Source organism: Brienomyrus brachyistius, chromosome 23 (assembly GCF_023856365.1).
Source record: "Brienomyrus brachyistius isolate T26 chromosome 23, BBRACH_0.4, whole genome shotgun sequence".
Classification (NCBI taxonomy): domain Eukaryota; kingdom Metazoa; phylum Chordata; class Actinopteri; order Osteoglossiformes; family Mormyridae; genus Brienomyrus; species Brienomyrus brachyistius.
The window spans coordinates 3138811-3158642 of record NC_064555.1 but is presented as its reverse complement, the minus strand read 5'-3'; the positions used below and the strand labels follow the sequence as shown (position 1 = coordinate 3158642).

Genomic DNA, 19832 nt, shown 5'->3' with positions numbered 1-19832 from the left:
AACCAATTAAAAACATTATAATCAAAACATCATAATATCACAATATTGCATAGTTTTAGTTTCATAAATCGTAAAGAAAAATACAGAGCAAATTCCCTTCGGTTGCTAATTCCGCAAATGATAACGTGTGCTTTTTCAAATGTTTACATAAATTGATGTGGATTTAGAGGCATTTCACAGATCTGTCCATTAGGTGGCGCAGTAAAATAATTCCTTGTCATATACACTCACCCGTTTGCTTTGCTGTTGGCGTCGTGGCCGCAATAACCATCGGAAGCTAGTATCGCAAAACGAAGTAGCTGTGCCGATATCTGTGCTTGGCTGTATTCAAGATCTTATAACATTGCGCAAGCATTATAGAGAAAATGCCCGCGTGCACACCATGCTTGCAAATGTGCTCACAGTAAAACTATATAAATACAGCTGGGACAACAGCTGTCGGAACTTAATGTAATAAGTATATACACACACATCCATATATATATATATATATATATATATATATATATATATATATATATATATATATATATATATATATATATATAAAAGTATAAGTATATACTGTATATATATATATATATATATATATAAGTATAAGTATATACTGTATATATATATATATATATATATATATATATATATATATATAATTTCAATTTATTGTCTACAGACATATAATGTGTTCACATTATTTGTAATATTTTAATGGATGGTAGCCATTTAGAATTTAGTGACTAGTTATACCACAGCACACAATAACAAAATGTGTCCTCTGCATTTAACCCATATGTGACATGCGGCAGCTAATTCAGCCCCCAGGGAGCAGTGCTTGGGGGCTCTGCCTTGCTCAGGGTACCTCAGCGGCACCTTGCTGGTCAGGGATTTGAACTTGCAATCTTTCAATTACAAGCACATGTTCCTAACCATTAAGCCACCACTGCCCACTTATAAGTAGTGCACTGCATTTATAGGTAGGTTTGCTCCCACCTCAACCCCCCCCGTTTGTTTTTTTTCCCTCACTGGTTCCCCCCCTGCAACTTCTGCTTATAACTACAATGGCAGTATCCAGGCAGAGGGCTGCTGCTGTGCACTCCTACACATACCCAGCACTCAAATTAACAGGAAACCCCACATACTAGGGTCATTCTCTTCCTGCTTTCAGCCTTCCAGAAAAAAAAAAACTTATATAGCTCCCGTGACACATTTTTCAGGACAATCTGCACGTGTCTACAAGAAGCTAAGCTCGCGCTGCAGTCTGTCCGCATTTTAAGAACAGGGATGAGTAACAGCACCAGCACCACCGACGAGCGACCCAAGTGGGACAACAAAGTTCAGTACCTTCTCACTTGCATCGGATTTGCTGTGGGTCTGGGCAATGTGTGGCGCTTCCCCTACCTGTGCCAGATCTATGGAGGAGGTAAGACCCCCTTCATACCATAAGACGTGGTATAATGCGGCAACTAAAATCACTGTCTATACTCTCCAGACATGATGTACCAATCAGGTATGGTGCTTGATGAACAGCAGAAATTATTATTAGATCAATACTGAACTCGGTCAATTTAACTCCGTAAAAACATTAGTTTTCTTAGATTTTAGATTTCTTGATTTATTTTTTAAAAATTGCTTTCTTAGAGATTTTTTAATTTTTTTTAAAGGCCTTGCTAATCATTTCCTACTTTTATTCATGGATTTGGTAGGTTTTCAAGGAAAACGTTCCTTCCGATTGGTGTCTGAAACTGCTACGTTGCAGCTATGTTAGCAAGGAAGCCCTACATTATTACATTACTTTTGGCTTTGCACTGTGGGGTGGAGAATGTCAAATGATCACCAGCTTGCCTTCTGAGGTAGCTTGGCATGCTGGTAATCTTGTTTGTCCACACCTGGACCGTCTATCCAGACATGCTACAGCACTTATCACCACTATTGGGAGCTTCGAGAATATAAGTGTTTCTTGGCATTAGGATGGATTTTTACAATGTCTCACTGACGACTAAATATATACAAATAAAATAACCAAGAACTGACCTAATCCTTGAAACACCAGAGTCGTTTCTCTGAGTAATGGCTAGATAAACATAAGGACTAGCACTGAATGATCGAAATGGGAGCTACCTGGTTCTCACAATAGTGTGGAAGGGGTTTGAATGACCTCCGAAATTGAGGGGCCCCAGCATTTCATAGGGCCCCCAAAATCAACGGAAAGGACGCCCCAGCCATAACACTCTATCTAGCATGAGATCCATATTTCAGATTGAAAGGTACCAAACCAAGTAGGGGGCCTAGAATTTGTAGGTATTCCCTTGAATGCAGCAATATATAAATGCATGCAAAGATATTTATAAATGTGTCTGTAACTGAGCAGGGGCCTTCCTGATCCCCTACCTGATCGCACTGGTGTTCGAGGGACTCCCCCTGTTGTACCTCGAGCTGGCCATTGGGCAAAAGCTGAGGTCAGGAAGCATCGGAGTGTGGAATTCAATATCACCCTACTTGGGCGGAGTTGGTATGTTCCGTCCGTCTGTTTAATTTCTCAGCAGTGTTTGTATTAGAAATCAGTATAGATTGTTCATTTTTTCGAAGATGACGAATGTCACATCAGCGTAGTTTAGAGCACGCTAAAATGCAGCTAGGTCTCAGAGGGATAATTACTCTCCTTTAAAAGGTGCAATACCAAAATCATAAAAGGGCTTGTAACTCTGTACTGCATATACTATTGTGTTTGTCCTTCTTGGCTACTGTGTAGTGAAACTTGCTCTTACTGGCTACTCATGTGTCAGACTGAGGGATCTTTGGACTTCCTTTGTTTTATTTCCCGATTGTGCAGGTGTTGCATCAATGGTTGTGTCCTTCCTAGTTGGCCTCTTCTATAACACCATCCTGGCCTGGGTCCTTTGGTATTTCTTCAATTCTTTTCAGGAGCCCCTACCTTGGAAGTACTGCCCTCTCAAATCGGACCTAACAGGTACGGAACCAAACAACCTGAGCAGACATACTCCGTGAGAGATCTATCCTTAACGTGGTTCTGAAGGCAAAAGTGAGTCCTACCCTGTACTAGCTAAGCACACCTAATAAAGCAGCCACTGAATGTACGGTAACACTTTCTATGAATGCCGTGTCTATAAGAATCTATGAACACATTCAGTACACATTATAATGCATTTATAAAGCATTTATAAATAGTTATATAAAGGCATAACACATTATACCCATGTGTATTATGCATTATGACTGCCTCGTGGAATTCTCATCTATAATACACTATAGAGACCTTTATAATGCAGAATAAGACATCCTTAAATTTTTACTGGCCATTATAATGCAGCCAATGAAGGTAATTATAATGCATTATAGATGACAGCTTCATTAGAGATGATGAAGTATTACAATCAACACTATAATGCCTTTTGACTGACAAGAGAATTTGCTGTAATGCTTAATTCTTGTACCGACCATTATAATGCATTATGAAGGTATCTATAATGCACTATAGATGACAGTGTATATTTGTCATTTCTTTGGAACTGCAGTAAATGATAGTAAAATCATTTTCAGTATTGAGTACAATAGGTTGAGTGTATTGTTAAATATTTTTTGGAGTGAATGTAACAACTGGCGTAATGTTGCAGGCTACGTGGAGGAATGCGTGGAAAGCACGCCCGTTAACTACTTCTGGTACCGCGAGACACTAAATATAACAGCCAACATCGAAATCAACGGCTCGTTGCAGTGGCAGATGGTGGTGTGCCTGGCGAGTGCCTGGTGCGTGGTGTACCTCTGCTTCATACGCGGCATCGAGACCATCGGAAAGGTGGGCGGTGCCAGGTCAGCCACGCGAGCTGATGCCAGCATGCTTTTGGTGACGTGAAAGAAGACACACCCAACCTAGATGGGCTTGTGCTCGCGTCCATACAGGCGGTGTACGTCACGGCCACGTTCCCATACCTGGTCCTCACCATCTTCCTGGTCCAAGCCCTCACCCTCCCGGGCGCTACCGTTGGGCTCCGTTACCTCTTCACTCCCGAAGTGAGTCTTGGCTCTTCATCCGAAGATGCCTCTTGTGTTCATTCGTCCATCCGGCTTGACAGTGAACCCAGGAAGCAGAAGGCGTGAGGAAGGGATGCACGCTGGACGGAGAGTCAGTCCTTCTCAGGGCAAACACTCACATACAGTCATCGCATCAGGAGGCAGTGCCCGTTAACCCATTGGGCAGCATAGGCAGCCACCTAGGGCATCATCTTCTGGTGGGGTGCCAACTTAGCAAGCCAATTCGACATTACCTAGGACGGGGGGTGAACTAACTAACTGCAGTTCTGTAGGAGTGTCCAGCCTACGAAGAACATACAAACTCCAGACACACACAGAGCCAGAGGTAGAAATTGAGATCATAGGCCTCAAGCTGTGACCATCGGCAATTGCCTGGGGGCCCCCAAGCTAGGAAGGGGCCCCTAAAGGTGCCCAATTGCATAATACAGCAATGATAAATCTGCTTTATTTGTGTATTCTGCTTTTCACAGTGCAGTGAAAACAATGGAATTGTGTTTCTTAAATTCCCTTTGCTGATATTATTAATTTAGACTTCATGGTAAAATAATGGTCATAAATGTTACCATGTTGGGCGGAGTGTGTTTGGGGCCCCCAGTGCCCCTAGAATCACCTCTGATTGTGAGGCCAAGTGCTGCTTGGTATTAATGTGGGATGTGGTATCGCAGGGGGGAAACAGGCTCTGGTAATTTGATCTGTCTGGTATGTTTTTCAGTGGGAGACACTAAAGAACCCTAAAGTGTGGCTAGATGCAGCCACGCAGATTTTCTTTTCACTGTCCTTAGCTTTCGGGGGACTCATCGCTTTCTCCAGTTACAATCCTCCCAAGTGAGTCGGGCCCTCGTCATGCCGCGCTGAACCTAACGGGGGACGGTGTTCACGCTCAGAGGGAGGGTTCAATGAATCTGTCTTTCAGGAACAACTGTGAGCGCGACGCGCTGCTCGTGGGGTGCATCAACAGCGCCACATCCCTCTACGCCTCAATCCCCATCTTCTCCATTCTAGGATTTAAGGCGTATTCAAACTTCAGTTCCTGCCAGCAGAGGTGGGTCACAACGATTTTGCAGACAGGTCAGGATGTTGATGTATGGCGCTGAAGGTAATGGGGTATCACCAAAAAGTGACTTTTTAATGATAATTACTTGTCATCTTATAGAAATATCCTGACTCTGACTAATGAATTTGACATTGGAGACACAAATATAACCCTTGAAAACTATGAGAAGTGGTTGGAATACCTGAACTCAACAAATCCTGATCGAGTTTTAAGCCTGAACCTGAAACACTGTGATATTCAGACCTTCCTTGACCAGGTACTCCAATCATATCCTATAAATATTACAATAACTTTCTTTTAAACAATTAGTAATGGCGTCACCTCAGTTTCAGAATTACTTTATGAACAAACGTATGTTTGAACCAAATTTCATAATTTTCTGAATTTCCCAAACATTTCTCATTAAGCACTGATGTATGTTTTCTTCTCTGGAACCAGAGTGCTTCTGGAACTGGCCTGGCTTTCATTGTCTTCACGGAGGCAGTGATTGAGATGCCGGCCTCACAGGTGTGGGCCGTGCTCTTCTTCATCATGCTCTTCAGCCTTGGACTTTCCTCCATGTTTGGGAACCTGGAAGGGGTCCTCGCACCCCTGCAGGACCTCCACATGATGCCCAAGTGGATGCCCAAGGGAATTCTCACAGGTCATCTGATAGCAATCATCAAAGGTGGATAGCTCAGGTCGAGAAAGTAACAATCCAGATCAAGATTTTATTTCAACCAACCAGTTAAGAATAAGGAATCACTGGGTGCGTTCCTGTGGATGTGACAAATTTCCGGTGGAGCTCCACTCTACGGGTGTCTGCAGCTAGATCCTCTTGATTACTAGCCTTTATTTAAACCTAGATCATAGGGGTGTCTCACTTAAGCCTGCGCTGCAAGACGTCACCACGCGTTACCATGTCACATGGTACAAAAACCTCGCGAGAGCAAGACGACTTAGGAGAGATCGTGCAGCGCCTCTCAGCCGGCTGTACAAACTGGAACCACCTCCATGACGACACAACTTTGCCCTTATTGGCTGAAGAATTTAGTTACACGCATGACGTTTGTATCCCCGGACGTTCCGATGCATTATCCGCTATTTCTGCCGAATATCACGTAAAGCAGTGAGAACTGGTTTTCAGTTAATTTACCTGGTAAAATAAAAGTTTAAATAAATGACATAAATGCTCTAATAGTACCCGTAAGTTAGTGGTTTATTTATTGTTAGTTACTGTAATGTTGTGCTGCTTTATTTGTTTAATCGTCATCCTTCTGGCAGTGCGGCCATTGCAGTCAGGTCTCGCACTACGAGGAACAGAAGTTGTCCGACTTGGCTGCAGTCAGTTTATACTCCAGCCCTGCAGCCGCCGGCAGAATCTCGCTCCACGTCACGTCCGCTGCAGACAGATCTGAGCCCAACTTGCACATTGTCACAGAGGACTGGCTGGTTGAAAGAAAATCTTGGTCTGGATTTTTACTTTTAGGACCTGAGCTGTCTACCTCTGGTAATCTAGTAGCCTTCTAATGTGCCAAACACAGGATTTTAATGTTAATCCATTGATAATCTCAGATGATTTAGCCAGCTCAGATTTTGCAAAGACATTTGAAGTTTGGCCAAACGTATAATTTCCTAAATATTATTTCCTTCTTCATTCTGTTAGGTTTCATATGTCTGGTCTCTTTTGCAATCGGCCTGATTTTCACAATGGGCTCTGGTAACTACTGGCTGGAGATCTTTAACAGCTACGTGGGCTCCTTGCCTCTGCTGGTCATAGCTTTCTTTGAGATCATCGCTGTGGTTTATGTCTACGGTATGAAGAGGTACCTGTTCACCGCCCTCTTACACCACGGCATTGTCGCTATCATGTCAATCTTGGTGCCAATCTGCAATGACGTAATTATGAAATGACGGTAATGGTAACTCAGCATCAAGGCCGGGCCAGTGGCGAGACTAGTGTCACCTGAATGCCGTTGCAGGTTCAGAGAGGACATTGAAGAGATGACCGGCAAGAAACCCAACCTTTTTTGGCAGACATGTTGGATGGTGATCAGCCCACTCATGCTGCTGGTCGTGTTTGTGGCTTACGTGGTGGTTGAGGCTTCCAGAGTGCCGGAGTACCCAGCGTGGAACCCAGACTACGTACGTTCTGATATCGTCTTCATTTAGAACCACGTCCATGCATGTGCACAAAGCAAATATGTAAAACCATTCATGTGCATAAAACTATCGAAAAAGCCAACAGCGGTCAGAAGCTACATACATTATGCTCAGCTAAGCCCAGGTTATATACTGTAATACAATGTTTCCCAATCCGGTCCTCAGGGACAGGACAGACAGTCCACGTTTTTTCTGAGAGAGAGAGAGCAACTGTGGGTCCCGGAGGAATGGATTGGGAAAGAGTGCTGTAATAATCCTGTACTATTGACATATCTATCACACATCAAGCCCAGACTGCAAATGCACATCACTTGCATTTTGGTATATACTCATTTTTGATAAAATGGACGCAAGTCATACAATATCATGAACAGAAACTGCATATAGCCACCAAAGTGGGAAATTGAAACAAGCTCCAAGTACAAAGAATCCATGACTAATAGCCAATGTTTGCAGGTGAACTTCCCACTGACTGAAGACCAGCCGTACCCCGAGTGGGTTTTTGCCATTTGCGTGCTGCTGTCCGCCCTGCCATGCGTCTTCATTCCCATCGTTACTGTCTACAGGTTTTTCATGCGTCGTTGCAGGGCTAACAGCGCGCCGTATATAAATCCGTACGAGAACGGCGACCAGAGAGACACAGTTCTCGTTTCATGTATTCATCAAATCAACACTCAACAGAAACTGTAGAATTATGCTGCAGTATGGAATTCATAAAAAAATTTTATTTATAAGACTTATCTGTATTTGTTTAAAAATTTAGCTAGCTTCCAGCTAAATATAGGCAATACGCCTGGATTCAGTTATGATATAAATATGTGAGCACATTACAGAATGAATGTTAAACACAAAAGCAGAGCGACTGCCAAGTGAAAATGACATACCATTTACAATAAAAGGCATCTATCCGTCCATCTGGAATCCATAATAAAATATCAACTTTGACACTATAAAATCTGACGGAAAAACAGTCTGGGCAGAGAGCATTTGTGTAAAGACAAAACAAAAACAGAATTTACAAGCGTAGAATTTGATCTCATAAACGTGCTGTCTTCCACGGTGAAGCCTTACAGTGAGAGAGCAGCCACTGTAATCACCACAGGGACGGCATTTTCATTCCTGCTGTGGACACCAGCGTTTCCTGGGGATAATAATAATCGTCGTTTGCCATGCGAGCATCAATTCAGAGTTTGCCTTCTCATCTTACGCGGCTTCCAAACTTGGGATACATTTTGCTGTTTAAGAGTTTATTTGAGGATTTATGAAATATTTTTAACGAGAATACATACAGGACATCATAGGGAACAGCTAAAACATCTGGACATCATGCAGACCTTATGAAAAATCGACAGACTTTTAGACGTAGATGCACCGGAAGTCCTCGGGGATTTCAGGCGTAGACGCGCGCTGGACGATGGCCAGCCGCACCACCCCCAGCTTCCGTTCCAGCCGCCTCTTACCTGGTAGGATATGGAGAAAAATCAGGAAAGGTGATGGCAACCCTAGCATTGCAGGTATAACTATACAAAGGGCATTTGTAGATCATTTGTAACTGAGCAATCAGGAAGCTGCTGGTCCACCGAAATGACAATGATGTAAAAAAAAAACGCAATTAACAAGATAACTGGGGTGAAGAGTTATAGAAATTGTTCACCTGTCAAGATCTAGATACAACAATGACAGGAGATGGGATGCAGTGTGTGGCCCAGTGGATTAGGCGTCTATGTCTGTGATCGGAAGGTTTCCAGTTTGAATCCCGTGCTCGGTCACATCACCATTAGCTTCTTAAGTAATGTCCTTACCCCCCCCCCCCCCCCCGAAAAATGCTAAATTCATGGAATTCTGTGCATGTACTCCGCAGTATATACAGAGCAAAAGGGCTAAGTGACCAGACACATTCCAATGAACTGATCCCTGTACCAATCATTTCCCATAAGGCTTTTGAGGGGGCGGGCTTACTGACTGCTGTCGATCATTCCCCACTGGAGTAGGAGTATCGGAACAGAGGGATTGGATACCAGTACATACGTGTGCGTAGCTGTGGAAGAAGGCACTTGTAGAGGCGTCTGTGACGTGAGAGGACGGTGAGGAAGGAGATGCAGAACATCAGCTCCACAGCCTCAAACTGCAGGCAGCCTCCCATGTTCCTGAAGCCCAGGTGGTCTCCTGAGAGAGGTGGAGATGCTCCGCGTTATGAAACCACCCAGCTGGTACAGGCCTATAAGAAGTATCAGCGGTCGAGGGGGCACTCGCCCAGGTTGTTTCTCCTGATCAGCAGGTTGCAGAGCTTCGCCATGTTCCAGATCATGACTTCGAAGAAACGTGGGTTGTTCTTCACCTTCTGGCCGAAGGGCAGGTTCTGCACGCAGGCATGGAATCTGCAATAAAGGAGAACAGCTTCCAAAAGCAGAGAAGATCACAGATGGCGATGCCCATGGAGCAAGGTCATGGCAGGGGGCGAGCAGCATCACTGGTCCACCAGCCTCCGATGCAGACACTGAGTGCAGAAGGTGGCGTGCTGAACCTGTCAGTCGTTATTTACCGATGAAACACCACGCAAAGTGACTTCCTATCAAATTAATGGACTAATTAATCAGTTAACCAGCAAACCCAGTTGCCCTCAAAGACAGGAATTCCCCATCCCTACTGTCTAAAAGCCACACCATGTGTATTCAATAATAACCTTGGGGTGTTATCTTAAGTGTGAAGAACAGGGCCGCGTTTCCAAATTTCATGCGGGCCTTTGACAGGAATGTTTGTGTGGCAGCTGGGGTGGGGGCACCATGCTGAATGATGGGTAATGGGGAGGGGGTGGCCACGCTCACGGATCTCCACCAGCTGAACTCATCCCACAGCTATCAGAATGATTAACCTCTAAGATCCGGCCTGTGCAACGACAGACATGTTAAACATCAACCTCCATTTGAATGATGTTAGGAATCCGAGCTGCATTCTCAGTACGAGAGACTGAAGTCCGTTTATTACAGCATATATGATGACTACGTGTAACAAGGGTTGGGATTTGTCTTTTTAAAGAGATAATGCCACCTCATCCTTATAAGACTCGACAGATGGATGAGATGGATGATTTAAAGATTATTCTACACGGCAGGTTCAGGTACAGGTGTAGTACCTATGTGCCTGAAGCAGCGCGATCTTGTAGATGTTCAGGTAGACGGCTTGCAGAGAGTTCATCTGCGTGAAGTCAAAACAATGTTCACATCACACCACTGAGGCCACAAGAGATTTAAAAAACACCGGCAAACAGGTAGTCCTAGGAGCAGAGATTCATAACCAGAAGATGAATCATACATTCATACATTTAGCAGATGCTTTTATACAAGACAATGTACACGAACAGAAATCAGGGTCAGATAAAGAAGCTGGGCTTAGGAGCCTTGCAGGCCTAACAATTATGTGATTACTCTACCAGGTATGGGACTTGAACCTACAACCTTAAGGACAAAAACACAGATCGCGAACCCACTTAGGTAAACACTGCACCCTGGTTTAAATGTAAAATATTTGAAATATTGTGAAAAGCTTCACTAATGTACCCTTAAGGCACTTCTCTAGTAACATATCAAACTCTGTAAACTGGTTAAACAAGAAATGGGTCGGCTGACGGAGATGACTGATCAGGTCCAAACGTCCCTGACGTGACAGAGGCCAGGTCCTCACCTTCAGGTCCAGGAGAATAGGGAGGCACTTAAGCTTCAAGATGGACAGGAGCTTTCTCTTCATGTGCTGTCCGGGGAAGGGCGAGGAGCCAAGGGTCAGGCTGCTCCGTAAGGAAAGGCCGGCATAACTGACAGGGCGGGTTGGGGGGGGGGGAGGTGGGGGCCACAGTTAGAGTCTACAGACACGTGTGAGTCCTGACTTCAATACTCACGGAATATCAGCCGTGGCAATAAACCCACCAGGACAGATCATTAGCACACATCAACGTAGCATGAGAACAGCTGGTTCTATCAGGAACACGGCTAACGAAAGGTTTTATGAGATTAAGTGGCTCTGGGCCTTTAACGTTTAAACGCATCATAACATCTTCCCCATAAAACCCTTCGCGTGACTCGTTATGACAGCATCTTCTTGTGATGCAGGACGGCAATAAAACGTAGCAACAAAACTTTATCGTAGCTATTCCACGAGGACTAAACCAGAATATGTGGAAAAACTGTGTCACATATTACAACACAGATAAATTATTAACAGATAATATGCATAACTAACACAGGTTGGGTACTCTGCCAGCATTCAAACCGAGGCCAAAATAGTATAAAATTTCAGTGGTTGAAAAAAAAATCTATTTTCATTCAGTTATTTGTATTTCTTAAAGTGATATTTCTGGGCATCAGTGATAAAAAGTTGTTGACAGTTTAAAACTGAGGCCCTTTTTCTATAGTCCCAGATGAGATCGGAACATCTGTAGTGTTTCACTCAGAGCAAGTTGCGCCAACTCTTCATGCTAATGAACGGTTAGCTTAGCAAGCATCCATTTTGAAATAGTTGTAATTTTTCATTAGGGTTGCAGGGCTGCACGATAACACATCGCGATGTACTGGCGATTACATGGCGCATGCAAGATAATCACCAGGGCTTTCAGATGACGCACGAAACATCCGATTGGACGCCAGCTTTTCGGTACTATGCGAATAAACTGCAATTCACCGCCACTTCAGTGCATGCTGTGCAGTTGCATGCGGTGCCCTCCGCTAACCGAATATAATGAACATAAGGAAACGGCGAATTTATACATAATACTAACTTAAGGGCATCACAACATGCATCTCATTAATGTTGTAGGCGTACTGCTAATCTGCTTACCAAATTGTGGGCATAAATAAATGTCCGTAAAGTATCGAAAAGCCAGCGTCCATTTCGCCTGTCATCTAAAGCCCTGCTGATTATTCCGTATCAACTATATAATCACGAGCACATGGAGGTGTGATTTCATGCAGCCCTATATTTTATTCAGTGTATTCACCGAGGGGTTTAAAAAGCACCACTTTAGGTGCCTGTGGCCCAATTGCTTTGTGCCCTGAACCCATCCTGAGGAGCCACCAGTGAGGCCTGTCATTTCCAACCTGCATCCTCACCTGGAGTAGTCATGATAGACATCCAGGTTATCAGTGTCCAGAAGGAGTCCACACCACGGAAACAAGCACTGGAAGGGCAGCTGACGGACACTGGGAATGCCCTCCATGTCATCCACAGGGAAGTTCACAGCAACCTTCGTGGGATTTGCAAAGCACCCGTACTCTGGGACACCCGCCAGCAGGGATCTGTTACGTGTTGGAATGATGTTGCACCGTTCATCACCAAAATGGCCGTGTAGTTTCATGACAAAATAACGCTTGATGGTCATGGACCCACTTGAGGAACATCTGGGCCTTGCCAAACTCAGGTGTGATGAGCAGGAAGTCGTCGACCAGCCTCAGCAAACACCTAGCAGCGTGAAGACCAAACACATGCAGCTTAGGCTTTGGTCAGCACCTGAACCCGCCCTGAACCCGCACAATGAGGAGAACCAACTACCCTGCTGTATAATTTAACCCCCAAAAAAAAACATTTGACAGAACCTGCATGTACTAAAGGCCAAAAGTCTTTGCAAACCTCAGCAAAACACACATAAACAGAAACTGCAGCATAAAGAGTAAGACATGAAATCATCTCTGTAAAGAAGGCATCCCTAGTAGACGTAACCTCAAGAGTTTCTAGTGTAAGATAGTTTCTAGTGTAAGATTTCTACTGTACTTTTAAGTTCTATGAGTTGCCACAGTGCTACCTGTTGGCCAAAGAAAGTTCTGCAGGATCATTTGACTGCTTTTGACTGCATTTCTGTGAAGAACCAACACTAAGACTTCAAGGATGCTTTAAAAATTGTCTACTGACACAGTACATACTGAAATTCCTGAAGTCTAATATTTTGCTGTTAATGTAGTACATACTATATGTATAGTATGCATGCACTCCATTTTTCATATTACCTCACCAGGATGTTTACTAATGACACAGCCTGACCCACACTACATTCAAAGACCGTTAAAAACCGACAACAAAAAACCAAAATGAATATTCATATTCAGGTCAACTTGTGTAACGGTACTGTTTGTACAGTCCTCCACCATCTTGACACAAATTTCGGAGCAAGACACAATCTTCGTCTCTGGATGCCGCTCCAGTGGCCTTGTGGGATAGCACAGCATCCATTATTTTAAACTTAGGAATTTTGCCGTATGTAGTACATCTTTCAGGTGTCGTTTGCTTACTGTCTCATCCATACTGAGGACTCCTACATTCCCGCTCACTACTACATAGTAAAGTATGACATTTTGGATGTACCCTAAGATTGGGAATGAACAAACAGGCAAGGTCACATGCAACAAAGCCGTACCCTCCTCCATCTGTGATGTCGTGAAACAGGGAGTTCTCCATGTGTCCATAGCAGAGGCAGCAGAGCAAGGCAGACACCACCGAGCCCTGCGGAATTCCGTGGCACTGCCGGAACATTCTAGAAACGTTAAAAACAATGAATGTGGAGACGCACGGGAGCTGCCACCTCCAGCACCTCCAGGAAGGTGACATTTGAGAAAATGGACTTACTTCTTTCCAAACTGAATGACGTAGTTCGCCAACATCTGCTTGAAGAATTCAAAGACGTCTTTACCATTCGTGTTGAGTGAGTATCGCTGGGAAAAAAATACATTTAAATTATGAAAACTTCTGTACCTTTTAATAATTAATGCTGGAACTTTCCAGAAATATTTCAAATTATCCAGCATCAGAACTAAGCTGCTTCGCTACAGTTGGCGAGCTTAACGTTAAACTTTTAAACGCTTCAAACAAGAATGGATTTTGTCGGCGCGTTCAGTTAATTTGGGAGATATTCAGTGGGCACTGAATGTACAGAAGTAACTTTAATGTAACCTAGGTGCTGCTAACCACAGGGTATGTGTATCCTGGGAAATTCCCCAGGCTCACAGAAAACTTGTATTAGTGCTTGATGATGGACAGATGGATGGATGGATGGATGGATGGATGTTCCAATAGAATGGGGAGGCCCATTTGGCTTCATGTTTCCTCTCACCTGCTCTATAAGAACAGAGTCGTGAATCTTGCTATTCTGCTGGATCGTCATCATAAATCCCCTGACCGTGGTGTCTGTGTCGTCCCATTTCTCTACCTACCAGAGATACATTTATATTTTATTTAGAATATGCCTTTATCCTAAGTACAAGTGAGGATCACAGAGCATTGTCACCTAGCGATCCTGCAGCAACTGAGGTTAAGAGGTCTTAATTGAGGTCTGTCAGCCAGGGGATCTGAACCAGCAACCTTCCGATTACAGGAATAGAGTCCTAAGCAGCAGTGTTTTTCCCAACCACGACACCCACAAAGATCCCAACTTTTAACAACCACCAAATACATTAATCTACACACAAATTTAAAATTTCCACCCCTTTAATAAAACCATACCAACAGCTCACCCGTCTTCGGAATGCCCTCTTCATGCCTTCGTTGGTCTCGGACCACACCTGGGCCCACCAGCGAATGACAAAGGCCTCGTTCCATATGGGGAAGAGCACCTCTGTGACGACCTGCAGCAGCTTGTCATGGGGCAGGCTGTCATAGGCGCCGCTAACATCCACCTAGCCAGGACACGCATTAACAGGCGCATTTCCAAATACATCTTTCATATGCATCGCCATTGGCTAATGCCATTCATTTCACTAATATCACCTTCACAAAATAGAGGGGGCGGGGCTTCTCCTTATGGAGGGCCGCGAACGGGCCCAACGTCTGGTGGATGTCGCGAACGCTAAACACGGTGGAGCCAAGGAGAGTCGGTCTTTTCTGGATGCAAAAGCGCAGGAAGTCGTGCAAGTCCTTGATTCGAGACTGAAAGACCTTCGAGACAGAGACCATCAAACATCACTCGCCTGAAATCCGTACAGTAAATAAAAAAGATTTACACCAGTGACCAAGCTGCATGTAGGTTAAAGGTTAAAGCAAAGAGGTTGGCTGCGCGTTCTAGCGTCAATAAAGTGGTTGGTTCCACAGAAGCAGGGTTGGGGCCGTTCCGCATTGCATTCATCAATTTCAATCCAATTTAGGAAATGGAACTGGAGTTGGAATTAAAATCTCCTTGAAATTCGAATTCAGAAGTACAGATGGCATCAGGCAGGACGTAAGTGGCCATTCGGCAGGGCTGAGACATGACAACAGTACGGTGCAGAATGGAACAGACAGTGGTTAGGGTTAGGGTTAGGCAGCCCAAAGCTGGGAGCCACAGTACCGACCCATCCTAAGGTTACAGGAAAGATTCAAAAGCTACCAGTACAACTGGGCAACTTGGAGACTCGTACCCACGTCCGGCTGTCTGCCCTCGCCATCCTGGCAATGGGTCTCATGCCCCCAGGTTTGGGTATGAAGCGTAGGCGGGACACCACCGTAGCTTTAGGGAGATGCTGCTGGGGCAGGAGCTCCCACTGGCTCCTCAGGATGTGTTTCCTAATCCAGAGAGACGGTCAACATTCGTACTCCGGGGCTGACGGAAAAGCTGAAACCAGCGTCATTTTCAACCCATCGTAGTTTGTTCTACTTACCAGGTTTGTCTTTTTGCAGCAGTTTGGGTTTAACTACATTGTTCTACAGCAGTGTTTCCCAAGCCGGTAAAGAGCTGGGAGGGAGCAAAAATGTGTACCGTCTGGCAAAGAGCTCAGAGGGAGCAAAAACATGGACCTACTAGGGGCTTAAAGGAAGCAAAAGAGCTGCAACTATGGGTCTCCGAGGACTGGACTGGGAAACACATGAAAGAAGGGATTTTAGGTTTCTGGGGCCAGTTGCATGAGTTAAGGTTTCCTTAGAATAAAGTCGGTTGCACAAAACACCCTTAAGTCTTCTCCTTAAGGTTTCCTTAAACTTTGTATTATAAGTTTTTCGCCTTATCTTGGTCTTATACTTAAGGAATCCCTTACAGTTCCCTTAACGCACAAAACATCTTAACAACCAAAGTAAGGAAAAAAACTTAAATCACGTTTTTGTTTTAATTATGGAAAACCTTCATCAGGCTATATTCTCCTCAACGTTTCTGTCAACGAAATTAACACTGTAACAGGTACCAAGAGCAGGCCTGAGGGCAAGTAAACAGTCTCCATGGAAACCGTACAGTTTTACTTAAGTGTCATACTTAAGGTCTTTTGTGCGACTGGCTTCTGGCCCTTAAACAGTACGGCACCTCTTGGCCACATTCCAAGTTTTCAATATGAATAAGCACTAATTTCTGAATAGGATGAAGGAAATGTGAGGTATGAAGATGGAACGGGGGTACAGGTGAGGTGCATCTGAGGCTGAAAGATCTACCCAAATGCCTGATCCTGGAGTTTCACCCAAACACGATCCCGGTAGAAGCGCAGGGCATTCTTCTGGCCAGCACTCTCCGTGACATAGAACAGGGCCCGCACCAAGCCCATCACGTAGCGGTCCAGCAGCCAGGCCAGGAACCGACTCAGTAGGTGCTCCCGGTATCGGTGCTCGCTAGCAGGGCAGCGCCCTGAAATGGGGAAAGGCGGGGGGTAAGGAGGGGATGAGGAGCTGAAGGACACACTCACGGTGGATAGGTTGGGTTGAGTGGGAGGCGCCTTACCAGTCTTGCTGACCTTTAGCCAATCACAGTCATTCACCCTCATCTTCCACAGGAGCTCAGAGAGAGACAGCCGGTCGAACTTCCCCATGGACAGGAAACGCTTCACACGCAGCAGGAAGTGGACCCGGTTGTGGGAAGATCCCCAGAACTCCTCAGGGACGACCCGATGGAGGCACTCCCGGACGAAGAGGTAGACCTGACGGGGAGTGCTGTGGCGAGTCAGGAGGACGGTGACATCAGCGTCGGTGTCTCCCACCGGACACGTCCGTCGCAAGAGCTGGACGTAGGGACAGCCGCGGTGTCGACGGAGGAGCGCAGCAAAGAGGCCCAGCGTGCCGTGGAACCGCACCGGCAACCTCCGGGATTTCCTCTCGGTGCTGCTCCCAAACACTGGGCCTTCAAAGAACACCAGCCGCACCAAGTCCCGCCCCTGGAGGCGCCTCGGCGCCGCAGACCCCACCCTCAACTTCCTGTTCAGCAGGAAGTTCCCCATGCCACGCCCTCCGTACAGGAGCCTCAGCACGCGGAAGAAGCAGTCAGTGGGCCTCAGCGGAGGAAATTTTATCCCAGAAGGACCATCCTTCTGAAAGGTGGGAGCCAATCTCGGCCTCCTAGTGGCTGTGGGTTTAAATCCCATGACCTCCAACCTCGCCCGCTTGGAGAGTGGCTCCTTGTCCTCCTGGGCCTCCCCTTCTTCGCCTGCCTCCCCTCTGCTGCGCCTTCGCTTCCTCACCCTCCTCCTCCTCTCCCTCATCCTCCGGTCCCCTGTCGCCTGCCCCAGTCTCGGCTTCGCGGCTCCGTGAGCTGATCTCAACCTGCTGAGCTGAAAATCAGAGCCTGGCCCAGCAGGGACGCAATCATAAAAAGGAGGGCCACAGACCTGTAACAGGCAGCTAGGGGGCACTGTGGTGAAGACAGTACAGCTCTCCAGCAGGTATCTGGTCAGGTCCGTGCCCACCCTACTGTGCAGCTTCTTCCAGAAGTCACTATGGTAGACGTAGGCGGCGCTCAAGGAGATGTTGCCGTGGAACTTCAGCACGTCGGCGTCCATCTGCTTGCCCTCATAGAGGGAGTAGCCTTGAGACAAGACGTTCTTCCTCCTCCTCCTCTTCAGGGTATTCAGCACTAAAGCCAGCAGCTCTGCCAGCGTAATGACCTGCGCAACGGGATTGAGAGAGGATGGCTGAATGAAACAGTAGACATGCGAGAGATGTGAGAATACGGCTATAACAAGCACTGCAAAATGAAGAGGTAGTAGCACGTCATTTTATTTTATATACACATATAAATAAATATACATTTATATTTTAGTCACCCTAAATCATATCCATCGTTCACGTCGCATCTTCCATTAGTAATATAACAAAATAAATCATACATGTAATATTGCTATTCATATTTATACTCTTCAGTGGTATGTTTTTTACATATATATACACACATATATATCATAACAGCATGCATATGTTTTCCAACTTTTAGTTTTAATATTTAATAAATAGAATTGTTGCATTGCGTATGCGTCATATTCATTATTTAGCAGATTCGCTGCAATCCGATGCCAGGCTTGGAAATTCTCTCCCGCTGCATCCTCGTTAATCCTGGCTAAACTGACCTGGGTGCAGCTAGGGACATGCTGCAAAACCCTGTCCGAGCAGATCACCAGTCCCTCAATAAATGACCCGTAGCGCGCGCTGTCCGACGGCTCCACCAGCACCAACTTTCTTCCCTCCTTGAACACTACAGTGTCCGAGAACTCCTGGGCCGTCTGCACGATCGGATAGACGGAGCGAATCAAGCGAAGGACCCGGGTCACATCACTGCTTGCCATGTTTGTGTTAACTTAACTGAACAGATTTGTAGGATGACATCCTGCACGTTTTGCCAGTTCACCGAAATGTGTATTTCAGTGCCAGACCGGCAAACCGCTCTACATTTCCACCAATGAAAGACCGTATACACCGACCAATCAAAATCCACTATTTAGCTGGTAGGCGGGTTGCAAAAACGAAGAGGGAAATATTGCATCACGGGAAATACCGGCTGTCAATCAACATCATACGAGCCAATAACACAAGAAGGGGCGATGATCGTAAGATCAGCAGCGTCCACGCCGGTATTCCTCCGATTCATGATGTGGAAAAACACACAGCTACGTGCGCCAAAATTACGGCTTTTCCAAAACCCGAATTCACTTATGTTATGAAGAGTAAAAAAGGCACGTAATGGCTAGAACGCAGCAAGGATTCAAGGGTTTTATATGTCACATGCAAGGTATAGTCAGCTGCAGTGAAAGGCAAGGTGGCCAACTCTGCCATATAAACAATGAAAGCAGATAGTAACCACATGCTAATACATGGACATAAAAATGAAAGTTATATGGAAAATGACTATACTAAAAGCAAAAATAAAAAACAAAAATTACACTGTACAACAAATGGCCCTGCGATACGCAGCACAGCTTTTATAAAGTGCAATCTGCAGGAGGGATGTAAATTAAGGTGCCAGCCAGGAATTAGGCAGTCTGATGGCTTGAGGGTAGAAGCTAAGCCTCTCAGGTCTCACTGAGGCACAGGAAGCGTTTGCCTGGCCACAGCTTTGTGAGACGGTCGCTGCATGGGTGCGATGCGTCCCTGCAGATCTTGGCAGCTCTACTCCTGCATCTTTGGAGGTAAATATCTTACAATAAGCTGAACATTCCAGCCTCTGCAGAGCTTTGTGGTCCAGGGTAGAGTTTCCCATGTTAAGGATCCCAAGTAGAAGGCTAAGGATGGCTGGTGAGACCACACATTAACTAGCTTAGTCTTAGAGATGAAACAAGAATGCCATTCTTAATCATCTGTTTTGAGTTCCAATTGTTTTGCTTAATTTGTGTTAAACATAACTACTACTTACTTGCTGATCACTTTTTATTACTTTATTTCCTAATCCTTACTG

At 45.3% G+C, this 19832-nt stretch overlaps 2 protein-coding genes across 4 annotated transcripts; one reads left to right on the top strand and one right to left on the bottom strand.

The window, feature by feature from the left end:
* Window positions 1-1281: 1281 nt before the first annotated feature.
* On the top strand, window positions 1282-7936 carry slc6a18 (solute carrier family 6 member 18). The gene is made up of 12 exons (XM_048993962.1): window positions 1282-1420; window positions 2369-2509; window positions 2831-2968; window positions 3633-3814; window positions 3919-4029; window positions 4763-4875; window positions 4964-5092; window positions 5204-5360; window positions 5543-5747; window positions 6750-6909; window positions 7066-7228; window positions 7703-7936. Exons 1-12 carry the CDS (start codon window positions 1282-1284, stop codon window positions 7934-7936), a joined length of 1872 nt encoding a protein of 623 aa, XP_048849919.1.
* A 15-nt stretch (window positions 7937-7951) lies between these two features.
* tert (telomerase reverse transcriptase) lies at window positions 7952-19726 on the bottom strand. Of its 3 annotated transcripts, none has more exons than XM_048992491.1 (17): window positions 18511-19726; window positions 16896-18051; window positions 16613-16802; window positions 15616-15760; window positions 14990-15157; window positions 14737-14898; window positions 14337-14432; window positions 13853-13938; window positions 13644-13760; window positions 12623-12694; window positions 12346-12531; window positions 10928-11054; window positions 10380-10441; window positions 9500-9624; window positions 9275-9412; window positions 8581-8706; window positions 7952-8387 (listed from the first exon to the last, which is right to left on the bottom strand). In XM_048992491.1, exons 1-16 carry the CDS (start codon window positions 18724-18726, stop codon window positions 8603-8605), a joined length of 3150 nt encoding a protein of 1049 aa, XP_048848448.1. In that variant the 5' UTR covers window positions 18727-19726; the 3' UTR covers window positions 7952-8387; window positions 8581-8602. The 3 variants fall into 3 exon arrangements, with proteins under 3 accessions (XP_048848448.1, XP_048848449.1, XP_048848450.1); XM_048992492.1 differs by having other exon boundaries at window positions 8601-8706; XM_048992493.1 differs by lacking the exon at window positions 14337-14432.
* Between the last annotated feature and the right edge of the window lie 106 nt (window positions 19727-19832).